The 14,420-nt window shown below is 48.4% G+C and overlaps 1 protein-coding gene across 2 annotated transcripts in view; it reads left to right on the forward strand.

The window, feature by feature from the left end:
* The window catches only part of LOC139579289 (gap junction gamma-1 protein-like), a 38,888-nt gene extending 24,735 nt beyond the window's left edge, over positions 1–14,153 (forward strand). For both annotated transcript variants that reach the window (XM_071407838.1, XM_071407827.1), the window contains exon 2: positions 9,983–14,153. In XM_071407838.1, coding sequence (XP_071263939.1) covers positions 10,037–11,500 — 1,464 coding nt within the window. In that variant the 5' untranslated portion in view covers positions 9,983–10,036 and the 3' untranslated portion in view covers positions 11,501–14,153. The remainder of the gene's footprint in view (positions 1–9,982) is intronic.
* Positions 14,154–14,420: the final 267 nt, after the last annotated feature.

Consider the following 14,420-nt stretch of genomic DNA (forward strand, 5'->3'; position numbering starts at 1 on the left):
GTCGCTAAAGGAGACTGAATATTAACATTAAGGAGATAATAGAGTTGCAGAGGAAACACAGAAACAGGCTCAGAGACAAAGGAGAGGCTGACTGGGCTAGGAATGTGGGTATGTCGCCTCCCTATTTCACCTTGTTGCACCTTTTGTTTGTTTGTGTGTGTGCGTGTGTGCGTGCGTGTGTGCGTGCGTGTGTGTGTGTGTGTGTGTGTGTGTGTGTGTGTGTGTGTGTGTGTGTGTGTGTGTGTGTGTGTGTGTGTGTGTGTGTGTGTGTGTGTGTGTGTGTGTGTGTGTGTGTGTGTGTGTGTGTGTGTGCGCGTGTGTGTGCGTGCGTGCGCGTGTGTGTGCGCGCGCGCGTGCGCATGTTTGTTGTGAAAGAAAGAACCAGACTGTATGTGTGAGACCTTTTGTTTGTTTACTTGTTCATTTAATACTGGAGCCTTTGGCAAAATAGTATTTTATTGTTCATTTAATACTGGAGCTCTTGAGGAGATACAGTATTTTATTGTTCATTTAATACTGGAGCTCTTGAGGAGATACAGTATTTTATTGTTCATTTAATACTGGAGCCTTTGGCAAAATAGTATTTTATTGTTCATTTAATACTGGAGCTCTTGAGGAGATACAGTATTTTATTGTTCATTTAATACTGGAGCTCTTGAGGAGATACAGTATTTTATTGTTCATTTAATACTGGAGCTCTTGAGGAGATACAGTATTTTATTGTTCATTTAATACTGGAGCTCTTGGCAAAATAGAGTCGGACAGTTTGTTTACACGTGTAGTGTTTTTTTCTCAAGTTGAGGAGAAATCCCAGATGCCTACAGTGCCACTCAGCCCCAGAGAGGGGAAGGACAGCCTGAGAGATTGTTCAACTAACAAACATATGGAACAGCTTCATAGTTGCCTTCACTTCCTTTTGGATGCTGTAAAATACAGAATTCCTCACAATCTGTAGGCCTACTTTCCCACGAACACAGAGAAGCTGACCCTTCTCCCTCCTTCCTCCTCCCCCAAATGTCTCCATCCATCTCTCCAAAGACGTCCGCATTCTCCACCCTGATTCCCCACTTGGACCGCGGTCCAATATATCTGACCGGATGGGAGACTGTGCTTTTCTTAGAAAAGGTCAGAGGTTGTCCAACACTGTATCCACGTTTACCCTCTAAGGAGAAAGATCTGTGTTATTCTTGGTGTCTCATAGTAAAAACATTAGGCCCAAATAAGGGTCCCCCCATCCATCTTCTCTCCACTGTGGAATAAACTGTTGTGTTTTGGGGTCTTGTGTTTTTTGTGTGTGTGTGTGTCTGTACATCCTTGCTAGTGCGAGTGTGTGTGAGTGAGAGAGAGAGAGAGAGAGCGAGAGAGTGACTGTGTTAACTATAAGTATGTACAGGTAATTGACAAAATAATGGAAACACTTGAGTAAATGAGATATACAAAGTATATTGAAAGCAGGTCCTTCCACACAGGTGTGGTGCCTGAGTTAATTAAGCAATTAACATCCCATCATGCTTAGGGTCATGTATAAAAATGCTGGTCAGGCCATTATTTTGGCTACCGTGGCTATGCCCCCATCCACAGGGCACGAGTGGTCACTGAATGGTTTGATGCGCATAAAAATGAGGTAAACCATATGCCATGGCTGTCTCGGTCCCCGGATCTCAACCCAATTGAACACTTACGGGAGATTCCGGAGCAGCGCCTGAGAATTTCTTGTGGAAGAATTGTGTCTCATCCCTCCAATAGAGTTCCAGAATCTTGTAGAATCTATGCCAAGGTGCATTTAAGCTGTTCTGGGTCGTGGTGACCCAACACCCTATTGAGACACTTTATGTTGGTGTTTCCTTTATTTTGGCAGTTACCTGTATATCAATGTGTAACTGAGGTATATAGGCCTCTAGCAGTATGTTTGCATTAGATATGCGGAGAAAACTGTCTGAGAACATGAAGTCAGCTCTTTGTAATGTGTGATCATAAACACTGATAACCGGCTCAGTTTAAACCCAGCTGTGTATAGTCATTTTTGGCAGACATTCTTACATATCCGTCTGATCCACTCCCAGGGTTATTGGTTGGTGCTTAGACAAAAAAAACAGGCAAGGAGACATGATAAGAATTCCTCTACTAGCTATGCAGGGATTTAGAATATTCCTGAACATTTGACAAAGGGGCTAATCCAAACCCCCTAGCTCAGATATGATAGAGTAACCAAGAAGGAGAGAAATCCTGTGTGTATTGCCTTAAGGATTTACCATTGCAATCCCCGCTGGCTAGAAGAAAACAACTTCCTCCCCCAGCCAGCCAGCCGCTGGCTAGAAGAAAACAACTTCCTCCCCCAGCCAGCCGCTGGCTAGAAGAAAACAACTTCCTCCCCCAGCCAGCCGCTGGCTAGAAGAAAACAACTTCCTCCCCCAGCCAGCCGCTGGCTAGAAGAAAACAACTTCCTCCCCCAGCCAGCCGCTGGCTAGAAGAAAACAACTTCCTCCCCCAGTCAGCGGCCTCCAACAGTCCTGGTTGGGTCTGTGCTCACTAACATTAAATCACACAGATGTGAATGACCTTTTGAGCTCCATCCTCTCTCCCCTTCCATCTTTCCCCCTCTCGTTCTTTCTTTCTCCCTCTCTCTCCCCTTCTATCTTCCCCCCTCTCGTTCTTTCTCTCTCCCTCTCTCTCCCCTTCTATCTTCCCCCCTCTCGTTCTTTCTCTCTCCCTCTCTCTCCCCTTCTATCTTCCCCCCTCTCGTTCTTTCTCTCTCCCTCTCTCTCCCCTTCAATCTTCCCCCCTCTCGTTCTTTCTCTCTCCCTCTCTCTCCCCTTCTATCTTCCCCCCTCTCGTTCTTTCTCTCTCCCTCTCTCTCCCCTTCTATCTTCCCCCCTCTCGTTCTTTCTCTCTCCCTCTCTCTCCCCTTCTATCTTCCCCCCTCTCGTTCTTTCTCTCTCCCCTTCTATCTTCCCCCCCTCTCTTTCTTTCTCCCTCCCTCTCCGTCCTCATAAGACTTTACTCTGGTGTTCATTATTGTCACACCATATTGGACATTCTACTCTGCATAGTGTATGTGTGTTAGGACTCTGTATTAGAAGATGGCTCTCTCACATGAACCTAAAAATACCAATTTAAAGGGGTTATCTCTTACAGATGCCATCCTTGCTGTCAGTCTAGCAAATTACTATGGTGTGTGTGTGTACGCGCACGTGTGTGTGTGTGTGTACGCGCGCGCGCGCGTGTGTGTGTGTGTGTGTGTGTGTGTGTGTGTGTGTGTGTGTGTGTACGTGCGTGTGTGTGTGCGTGTGTGTGCTGGCTGGTGCCATGTGTGCGTTTGTGCATATGCATGTGTGTGTGTGCGTGTGAGGCGGGCAAAGTCTTTACTACACTGAACTCTGGAGGTGAATCTTGAATGACGTAGAGAGGCCAGGTTGGCACTGACCCTTACAACAAGAACAGTCCCCTCAGCATGGTCCCCAACCACCATCCTCAGATGCAGAGAGGGAGGTCAGTATGGATAAAACAGAGCTGTGTGTGTCGGTTTGTGTCCGTGTGTGTGTTGCTTGTGTGTGGAAGGTGTGTGTTTTACATGTGCTGAAGCATGTTTCTGATTTGGGGCGTACAATCAGACATCGACTGCCAGCTCCCCATATGGTAGTGACAATTAGGACATGGAAGTTTGGAGTGGACACAGGAATGAACCTGAGGGAGATTTGGCATGGGTTAAGGAATGAGATGTTGGGACGAGTGGGAGAAGGGAAGGGGGAGAAGAAGAATGAGATGTGACGAGTTGGAGATTGGAAGGGGGAGAAGAAGAATGAGATGTGACGAGTTGGAGAAGGGAAGGGGGAGAAGAAGAATGAGATGTGACGAGTGGGAGAAGGGAAGGGGGTGAAGAAGAATGAGATGTGACGAGTTGGAGAAGGGAAGGGAGAGAAGAAGAATGAGATGTGACGAGTTGGAGAAGGGAAGGGGGAGAAGAGGGAACGGCAAAGACAAAAGGAAGTCTCCTTTGATTTCCTGTTAGTGTCACATGTCGCCTGAGAGAGAGACTGGCTCTCCCATGGCGAGCTCCAACAGTGTGCTTTTAATTAGGAGGAGGAGCAAGAGAAGGAGGGATGGAAGGAGGAATGGATGTGTTCACCAGGCTGGGACCGTGCTGTTTTGTGTATATAGGCTTCATGCTACAGCACTTTCACTTCTGTGAAGTCTTCCCTCCCCAACTGGAGAGACAATCACTATTTCCCCCTCACAACTCACTGTGGATTTATGTTCATTATCCAACTGCCCGCCCACATTTTCCTTCTAACGCACACAGTAGCAGTGTGCATGTGTGTGTGTGTGTCTGTGTGGGTGCGTGTGTGTGTGTATTTATGTGTGTGCTTGTGTGTGAATATGCAGTCCCCAGCGGCAGTTCATGTAGACAAACAAATGTAAAGTCTCTCGTTCCCTTTGGGGGTGAGTGTCAATTCAACCTTGAGAGAGAAATAACACAAGAGAGAGAGAGTGAGAGAGACACAATATACTGCCATGGGGAAAGAAAGAAGAGAGAGAGAGAGAGAGAGAGAGAGAGAGAGAGAGAGAGAGAGAGAGAGAGAGAGAGAGAGAGAGAGAGAGAGAGAGAGAGAGAGAGAGAGAGAGAGAGAGAGAGAGAGAGAGAGACAGAGAGAGACAGAGAGAGACAGAGAGAGAGAGAAAGTGCAAGAGACGTGTACTGCCATGGGGAAAGAAGAGAGAGAGAGAGAGAGAGAGAGAGAGAGAGAGAGAGAGAGAGAGAGAGAGAGAGAGAGAGAGAGAGAGAGAGAGAGAGAGAGAGAGAGAGAGAGAGAGAGAGAGAGAGAGAGAGAGAGAGAGAGAGAGAGAGAGAGAGAGAGAATAAACATGCATCAGATAAATGGTTGTTCTTCATGTCAGTTTAGTTGACAGTTTATGGTGACTCTATGTAGTTATTTGTCTAATGCAGCCTATCCACTGCTCAACAACACCCATGTAGGATATATCTGGATACAGTATATCCTGTGACACAAACACATTCCCTCTCACTGGGCTCTCCTTCCATCCCATCCACACATGGAGACACCACCCTCATGCTCAGCTGGCCTGCCTTAGGACAGGGTTGGGGACAAATCCATTTCAATCTCATTCAATTCAGGAAGTACACTGACATTCTTATTCCAATTCTCTTCTATGCTTTTCAATGAGTAAGATATCGAATTGGAATTTAGGGTTCGATTCAATCTGTAGTGCAGAAGATCAGCGTTAAAGGCAATGCTTCCGTGTACATGGATACTGCCTTCACGGTGAATGCTGCATATGCTGGCTCAATTGGAAATTACATTTACATTTCAACCACGCTACAACACAGATCTTCTGTCCTACGGACTGAATCTAGCCTTTGGTTAACTTTCTGAATTGACTGGAATTCATATGGAATTGACCCCAACCCTGGTCCCAATGCTCCCTTGTCCTGCCTCATATCCAGCCCCATGCTCCCTTTTTCTGCCCCTACTTCCAGCCCCATGCTCCCCTGTCCTGCCCCTACCTTCAGCCCCATGCTTCCCTGGCCTGCCCCTACCTTCAGCCCCATGCTCCCCTGGCCTGCCCCTACCTTCAGCCCCATGCTTCCCTGGCCTGCCCCTACATCCAGCCCCATGCTACCTCCTGCCCCTACCCAGCCCCATGCTTCCCTGTCCTGCCCCTACCTCCAGCTCCATGCTCCCTTGTCCTGCCCCTACATCCAGCCCCATGCTCCCCTGTCCTGCCCTTACCTCCAGCCCCATGCTTCCCTGTCCTGCCCCTACCTCCAGCTCCATGCTCCCTTGTCCTGCCCCTACATCCAGCTCCATGCTCCCCTGTCCTGCCCCTACCTCCAGCCCCATGCTTCCTTGTCCTGCCCCTACCTCCAGCCATATGCTACCTCCAGCCCCATGCTTCCTTGTCCTGCCCCTACCTCCAGCCCCATGCTTCCTTGTCCTGCCCCTACCTCCAGCCCCATGCTACCTCCTGCCCCTACATCCAGCTCCATGCTCCCCTGTCCTGCCCCTACATCCAGCCCCATGCTACATCCAGCCCCATGCTACCTCCTGCCCCTACATCCAGCTCCATGCTCCCCAGGAGGACCAGTGTTTCTCTGGCTGCTGAGGTGACATTGAGACACAGCTGTCCCCTCAGTCCTCACCAGGACACTCTGCTCTGCTCTGTCTGTTGGGATGCACAGATGGTCCAGAATCTGTTGTGTATGAGGATGGAGTCTGGGCTTTCAAATGTCTGTCGGTCAGTCCATCCAGACTTGTTCAATGCGGGGTATGATACGATGGCGGTGGTGCGTGTCCATAACAGGGAATCTAGTGGCATGGTTGCATTATGACGCATCGTAGAAAGTGCATCATCACCAGCGGGGTGATTTGCACAGAGTCTGCGCAGTGTGTGGTAGAGATGAAACTAGGTTATGTAACCAACTATCCCCTAGGACTCAGCCCTAACCCATCTGACCTTGCTCCTAACCCCTCTCATTTGGGCCTTAGTTTGTCTGTTTGGCTCTGAGCTATGCTACGAGTGTTGTGGAGTTGATATAAGAGGAGTGCGTACAGAATGATGATACACTATTGCATGGTCTGTGACATGTCTGCCTGTGGCTTTAAAATCATTGATCCGGACTAGAAAAGTTCAAAAACACGTTCAAAGGTTAGGGGTATTTTCTGCTAGAATGATTGAGAAAGGGAAGGCCAGGGTGTAGGGGGTGGTAGGATGGTAGGGGGAGGCAGCTGGAGACGTGCCCATGTTGGAGGCTCTCGCATGGGCAGCTGGTGGTATGACGGCCCCAGGCTGCTAGTTATTTCCATGGCGCTCCAGGCCTGGGAGTGCAGGAAGAGGCTAATCCTGACTGCAAGGCAGAGGACACTCTGGCCATTTAACATGGTGCCATCTAACATGGTGCCGTTTAACATGTGCCATCTTACATGGTGCCATCGAACATGGTCTCTCTGTTCGCATTCACTTTGTGTAACTCTTTCACAGTCACACATACACGTATTCCACCTCTAGCTCACACCACACACGCACGCACGCACGCACACACACACACACACACACACACACACACACACACACACACACACACACACACACACACACACACACACACACACACACACACACACACACACACACACACACACACACACACACACTTTGTTCACTTTCACTTTCCTCCTCATGCACAAACACACACCTACACACAGATATAACACACACACACACATTCGAATCCTCACACCTTCCCATTCCAGAGAGACAGCATGTTAACATCCAGGGGTCTGTTACCCAGATCTTCCTTTCACACGGTGATGACTCAATGACAGGTGTCACTCGAGATCCCCCTCTGCCACAGCTGGCGCTGACAGATAAGAGACGCACAATGCACATTCAAGAAACAGAAAACTGGACTGGGCTTACACAGCAGAAACTTCCAAAAAGAACAAATGTATGGTTAACAGGTGTTGGAGCACTCGAAGAAGAAAAAACAGGCAGACATACTTATGTTCATACACTCAGGCTTTATTCAATGACATCTGACGGATCCTCAGTGACGTCTTCCTCAGATGAAAAGATCCCCGTCTGTGTCACACTGTACTGTAAATTACAAGTCACTTAGTGCCGTTTATTAGCCTTGGACTGGGTGAATGTACAGTATGTGTCTAAGTGTGTCTAGGGATAACAGATAGCAGAGGGATAACAGATAGCAGAGGGATAACAGATAGCAGAGGGATAACAGATAGCAGAGGGATAACAGATAGCAGAGGGATAACAGTGAGGGTTCTACAAAGACGGTGTGTTTAATGATGTCATGCAGGAGAGGAAAGGCCAGAGCCAGACAAGAGTCCAGACGGTTGAAGGACAAACTGCCTAATGGCTCTATGTGTTAATGTCAGCTCCTCACTCTCAATATGTCCTCATGATACCTATTCATACATGTCGGGTAGGAAGTGTTAACACTGGTGCAGTACTCACTTTTCTGTTTTGGGAGGGGAAAAAGTATTATATATATATATACAGTGTTACTGTACTACTGTAATGTGAGACTGGTGTTAAAAACACTCCTGTTTATGTGCAGCAGTTCTAGTACACACTTGTGGGAACATACACACACATACACACACGCACACACTCACACACATACGCACAGAAACAAACACACTCTAAAACAGCAGTATGCACAGCATTCCTGACATCTACAGTACCTCCCTTATCCCAGGCAGGCCTTTTATGGTCACAGTGATCAATACTGCACATGTTTTATAGTGAGTCCAGGCAGGCAGCTTCAAACATTCCCATCTCTAACTCTCACTCCCTTCCTGCTCCTCTCCTCTCACTCCTCTCCTCTCACACTATAGGAGACACTAACCAGGGGTCTGAGGAGCTCCAGCTCCAGCCTCCCTATGGGCCCTGGTGAAAAGTAGTGCACTATGTAGGGAATATGGTACCATTTAGGACACACCCTACGGTATGTCTACTAACAGCCAAGCCTCCACTCCCTCCAGCGTTCAGCAGACCTGTATTGGCCTCCCTCTATCTGAGCTCCCAACCTGCGAGGGGGGAGGAAGGCGCTGTGGAGCTCCTTTCAAACCTCAGCCTAAGCTCTTATTTCATGGTTGGGTTTACCTTTCAGTCCGACTCACAATGAGCCATGCACCATTGGAGCTACTTAGCAGTGAAATATATATATTTCTTTTGGTGGAGGTGTCACTCTGTGCAGAAGGCAACCTGGCTCTGGACACCTGTCCCCCCACCACTCCCCTGGGATCAGGCAGGAGGGTTGGGGTTTTGCTCCAGTGCCTTGGCTAATGTGGGTCTGCGGTGTGACTCCGTGCTCCACTTGTTTTGGCCAGGCCGCCTGCTGGTTTAACTGGTGCAGTTGGACTGGCTGCCTGGAGCCCACGGCTAACCTACATAGACAGGCTTCATCTCTCCCACACACACATCCATTTTAATACAGCACTACAACACAACACAACACCACACCACACTACACTCCACAATGCCATTTACACACCAGAACAGCACCGTTAAGTCAACACAATCTGCACCTCACACAGAGGACGGATCACTAAGAGGATTTATTCTCCAAAAGAGAGAGAGTGTGTGTGTGTGTAAAATGTGTTCTGTGATAGCTCAGTTCCTATTGGGATTATTTTGGCTCCTCTCTGCTACACTTGAGCATCTTTTTCTTAGGTTTGATATCCTATTGTTTGGTTTGATATCCTACAGCCCCTCAAAATACCCCCATTTATTTCACCGTGCTGAAACTGTGTTGTTGGGTTGGAACGGGTATTCTTTAGGGGGATACCAGAGACTATAATGGATCTAATACATGTGGAGATTGCAGTCTGTCTCAATTTCAGAGAGAACACTTGTTTGGATTTAGGCTCCTCTCCTCTCCGTAATTCATCTGTGACTCCTGCTGTTGAACTTGAAGAAGCGAAGCTCATTGGTCTAACTCGACTATCTCTACATTCTCTGTCAAAATCCTCTCACTCATCCGCTTTCATGATAAGATATTGTGCGCTCGTACTTCTTTGCTCTTCCTTCGAATTCTTTGAGACATGTTGGTAGACAGTACATTATGTATAATCTCCTTTCATATTTGACTAATTCTCTCTTTTTCTCTCTCCCCCTCTCTCTCATCCCTCTGTCTTCATCACTCCCTCTTCACCTCTCTCCCCTCTCTCTCTCTCTTCATTATCCCTCTCGCTCTCCCTCCACCCTCTCTCTTCATCCATCCCTGTCTCTCTCTTTATCTCTCTTTGTCTCTCTCTCCATCTCTCCCTCCACCTTCTCTTTTTATCCACCCCTGTGTATCTCTCTCTCTCTCTCTCTCTCTCTCTCTCTCTCTCTCTCTCTCTCTCTCTCTCTCTCTCTCTCTCTCTCTCTCTCTCTCTCTCTCTCTCTCTCTCTCTCTCTCTCTCTCTCTCTCTCTCTCTCTCTCTCTCTCTCTATGTAGAGTCTGTGAGCAGGTGAGTGCGGGACCCTGTCTGCCCCACTGTCCAGCGACATAATGAGCTGGAGCTTCCTCACGCGGCTGCTGGAGGAGATCCACAACCACTCCACCTTCGTGGGGAAGCTGTGGCTCACCGTGCTTGTCGTCTTCCGCATCGTCCTCACCGCCGTCGGGGGAGAGTCCATCTACTATGACGAGCAGAGCAAGTTCATCTGCAACTCGGGCCAGCCGGGCTGCGAGAATGTCTGCTACGACGCCTTCGCGCCGCTATCGCACGTCCGCTTTTGGGTCTTCCAGATCATCCTGGTGGCCATGCCATCTCTAATGTACATGGGCTACGCCGTCAACAAGATCGCCCGGCTGGACGAGGACAAGGGCGGGGGAGGGTTGGCCACTGAGACAGGGGGAGGGGATGGAGGTGGCTACACCCACCGGAGGCCCAGGAAGATCTGCTTTGGGGCGCGGCAGCACCGGGGTATAGAGGAGGACCAGGACCAGGACCAAGAGGATGACCCTATGATCTACGAGGTGCCTGAGCCCGAGCCCCCTCGCCGGGTCGACCCGCTGGCCCCGCGGCCCAAGCCCAAGGTACGCCATGACGGGCGGCGGCGTATCCAGGGTGACGGGCTGATGCGTATCTACGTGCTGCAGCTGGTGACTCGCACGGCGCTGGAGGCAGGCTTCCTGGCGGGCCAGTACCTGCTGTACGGCTTCCGTGTGATTCCCGTGTTCGTGTGCTCCTTCGAGCCCTGCCCCCACAGCGTGGACTGCTTCGTGTCGCGGCCCACGGAGAAGACCATCTTCCTGCGCATCATGTACGGCGTCACGGTGCTCTGCCTCACCCTCAACGTGTGGGAGATGCTGCACCTGGGCATCGGGACCATCTGTGACATCATCCGCCGTCGCCGCTGCCCGCCCCAGGAGGACGAGTACCAGCTGGGGCTGCTGGGACCCAGCGTGGGGGTCTCTGTGGGGGTGCCCGGGCCGGAGCCGGGCGCAGGGGGAGGGGTGGTGGGGGATGGGGGTGCTGAGTACGTGGGGTACCCGTTCTCTTGGAACGCCCCGTCAGCTCCGCCGGGCTACAACATCGTGGTGAAGCCGGAACAGATCCCTTACACGGACTTGAGCAATGCCAAGATGGCGTGCAAGCAGAACCGGGCCAACATCGCCCAGGAGGAGCAGCAGCAGTTTGGAAGCAACGAGGACAATTTCCCCACGGGAGGGGAGGCCCGCGTGGCCCTCAACAAGGACATGATCCTGCATGCCCATGACCAGCTAGAGGCAGCCATCCAGGCCTACAGCCAGCAGCACAGGGCAGAGGAACACCTGGGGGACAACCATGATGACAAGCCCCGAAGCAACATCACCCAGACCCAGCCGCAGCCTCAGCCGCAGCCTCACAAGGAACGCAAGCACCGATTCAAACACGGCAAGGGGGGCAGCAGTGGCGAAGGGACTGGAAGCAGCAGCAACAGCAGTAGTAGCAAGTCAGGGGTGGGCAAGCCTTCTGTGTGGATTTGACCCCGTACACACACAAATAGACAAACACACACACACACACACTCCAGCCCTGGCCTGAGCCAGCACTGACGGAGCCCCATATCCGTGTAGTGTATGTGTCAGTGAGGGAAGGGGTGGTCCCGAAAACACCAGCGCCAGCCCTGAATGGAGGGCTGAGGTAGTGGGATGTCATACTGTCTTTCTGTGGATATTTCAACACCATGTTGTGCCTTTAAAAATCCCACAAGCTGGAGGAGACTAGCCTACAGTAGTAATATGTCAGTGTGGACAGGTGAGGAGAGGTGTGTCAAGAGCATTGGTGATTTTTCAGCGGGCAGTTGTTTGTCTGGGTTGTTGCTGTCTAACCTACAAGACCCCGACACAACTCTCTGAAACAGTCTCGAGTGTTTCTGAACTCTTCCAGTTCTGAAGCAGACACTTGTTCTCTGTTGTCTTCCTACTGTCCCGTCTTCCAGGTAGCCTGACGACTCACACTAAATGATTCTGTAGTTCGCTGCATACTTTAGTCTGAGCCTGCCATCATTGAAGTCGTTTGTGGTGACGAAGGGCACGTGGGGCAATGTACAAAACAAAGTCATCAGCGATTGGATCGTCTCTAACCAATCAGAGTCCATGAGGAATTTTCAAACCGCCGCTTTACCCACGTGTGTTCTGGCTCTGGTCCAACCCATCGGTTTCTGGACCAATCAGATGGCCTCGAATGTGTTGGCATTCGGTGAAGGGTCGGGGAGATACTCAGATCCAGACTCATTGAGGAGAAGAAACTAACGTCTGTGGGCGTGGTGTAGCGTTTGGCCGGAGCAAGGGTTCTGGGCAGCCAGGCAAGTCTTCCAGAGGATATTGGGCTGAGAAAATTACTAAATCGTTATCACCATCTCTTTTTGGGGGATTTCTGATCCATTTATTTATATCCCGTCCATTCTCTTGGTGATCCTGATTTCCATTCCAGATTTCGATCAAGATAATCTGCTGGCTGACTTTCTGCAAAGTCACAGACTTCATAATACATTGGCATCAGAATGAATGGACATCATAATGCAATGACATCATAATGCAATGAATGACATTGCAATACAAAGACCGTATAAAACAATGACATCATAATGCAATGAATGACATTGCAATACAAAGACCGTATAAAACAATGACTTTATAATGCAATGACATCATAATGCAATGAATGACATTGTAATACAAAGACAGTATAAAACAATGACTTTATAATGCAATGACATCATAATGCAATGAATGACATCATAATACAAAGACAGTATAAAACAATGACTTTTAATGCAATGACATCATGATGCAATGGCTTCATAATGCAGGGATAATAATGAAAAGGTCAATCACAATGTCGATGTTCAAATTCCCTGAAGGCTATTGTCTGTCTATTTTCTCTCCAAGGTCACTGATGTTTAATGTGTGTGTGACTTTATATTTGACCCAGGCCAAGTCTTTGAGTGCATGCATCTTCCAGGTGGAGGGACTGTTCATGGCTTGATCAGATGAAAGTGGTCAGGGAGATGGTTGATGGAGACAGAGTCTGGTGAAGAGGGCTCCTCTTGTAGCCACTGGAGTTCCCCCTCCTTCACAATGTGTATGAGAAGCAATTATTCTCACCATTAATTAATACCATTTATTGACAACTCCCTGTGTAAACCTGCACTCTTTTCACTTTATTTTCTCTGTGTTTCTCCGTCTCTAGTTCTCTCCAGTTTGGACCTGTGTAAGGTTCTCTCAGTACTGGGTTGACATGTTATCTGTCTGGTTATTGAGTGCCCCCTGGTGGTACAGCTTTTAAACTAAGGATTTATCATCCCCTTAGTACAATATTACTTACTTTCATTTGGTATTTTACTAGTACTTACTAATGTCGAGTTACCAATGATCACCCAGCATTCCAAACACCTGAAGTTAGTCTCTCCAGTTACACTGTAGCCTACTGTTTCATTTTCAACCTCTTCCTTCCAAGAGCCTTCCTTACAGTGTTCTATATGAGACCAACAAGGCTGGAATACAAACAGCTCTCTAAGCTAGCCGTGTTGATGAAGATCTGCCTCTCTGTTCTCCTCTGTCCAAGTATTTCTCTGAACTGCCATATAGGCTGCGTCCCAAATAGCGCCCTATTCCCTATGGGCCCTGGTCAAAAGTACTGCAATATATAGGGAATAGGGTGCCATTTGGGATGAAGCTGTAGAGACCAAACACTGTTAGTGTGATGACGGCAGCGTCACTGCCAAGACGACGTTAGGCTACTATGCAGCCAGGTTGTCATGTAGCTTTGCCAAGGAATACTGTGGCCATGCTACCTGAATCACAAAGGAGAAGAACCTGTGTGCTGTATGTGAGACCAATCCTTTGTATTTTTTTGTAAAAGTCGCTCTTTTTTCTATTATGTGTAAGTGTGTTTCGGTGTGTTTTGGGAGGTCTAATGTAGCAGAAGTGGTTTTTTTTTGACCAGTGGTGTTTTTCAAACAAAACTTTTTTTCTTCAATAATGATTTTTAAAATAAACAATAAAGATTGTTTTTACAGATAATTTCTTCTAGAATTTTTTTTCTTTCATTGCCTTCAAATTGTACAAATAATATATTTTTATAGGTACAATAGTTGTGTATGATGTGTAAAATAAAAAATGTAATTGCCAAATGTATCCTTGTATGGAAATAGACTCGTATTTGCCATGTAGCAAACTTCTGGGCCCATATTCAGAAATCATCTCAGGGTAGGAGTGCTGATCTAAGATCAGTTTGGCCTTTTAAATTGTAATTACACTCAGTGTACAAAACATTAAGAACACCTGCTCTTTCCATGACATAGACTGACCAGCTGAATCCAGGTGAAAGTTATGATCCGTTATTAATCCCACTTGTTAAATCCACTTCAATCAGTGTAGATGAAGGGGACAAGTTTTAAGC

Source organism: Salvelinus alpinus, chromosome 1 (assembly GCF_045679555.1).
Source record: "Salvelinus alpinus chromosome 1, SLU_Salpinus.1, whole genome shotgun sequence".
Classification (NCBI taxonomy): domain Eukaryota; kingdom Metazoa; phylum Chordata; class Actinopteri; order Salmoniformes; family Salmonidae; genus Salvelinus; species Salvelinus alpinus.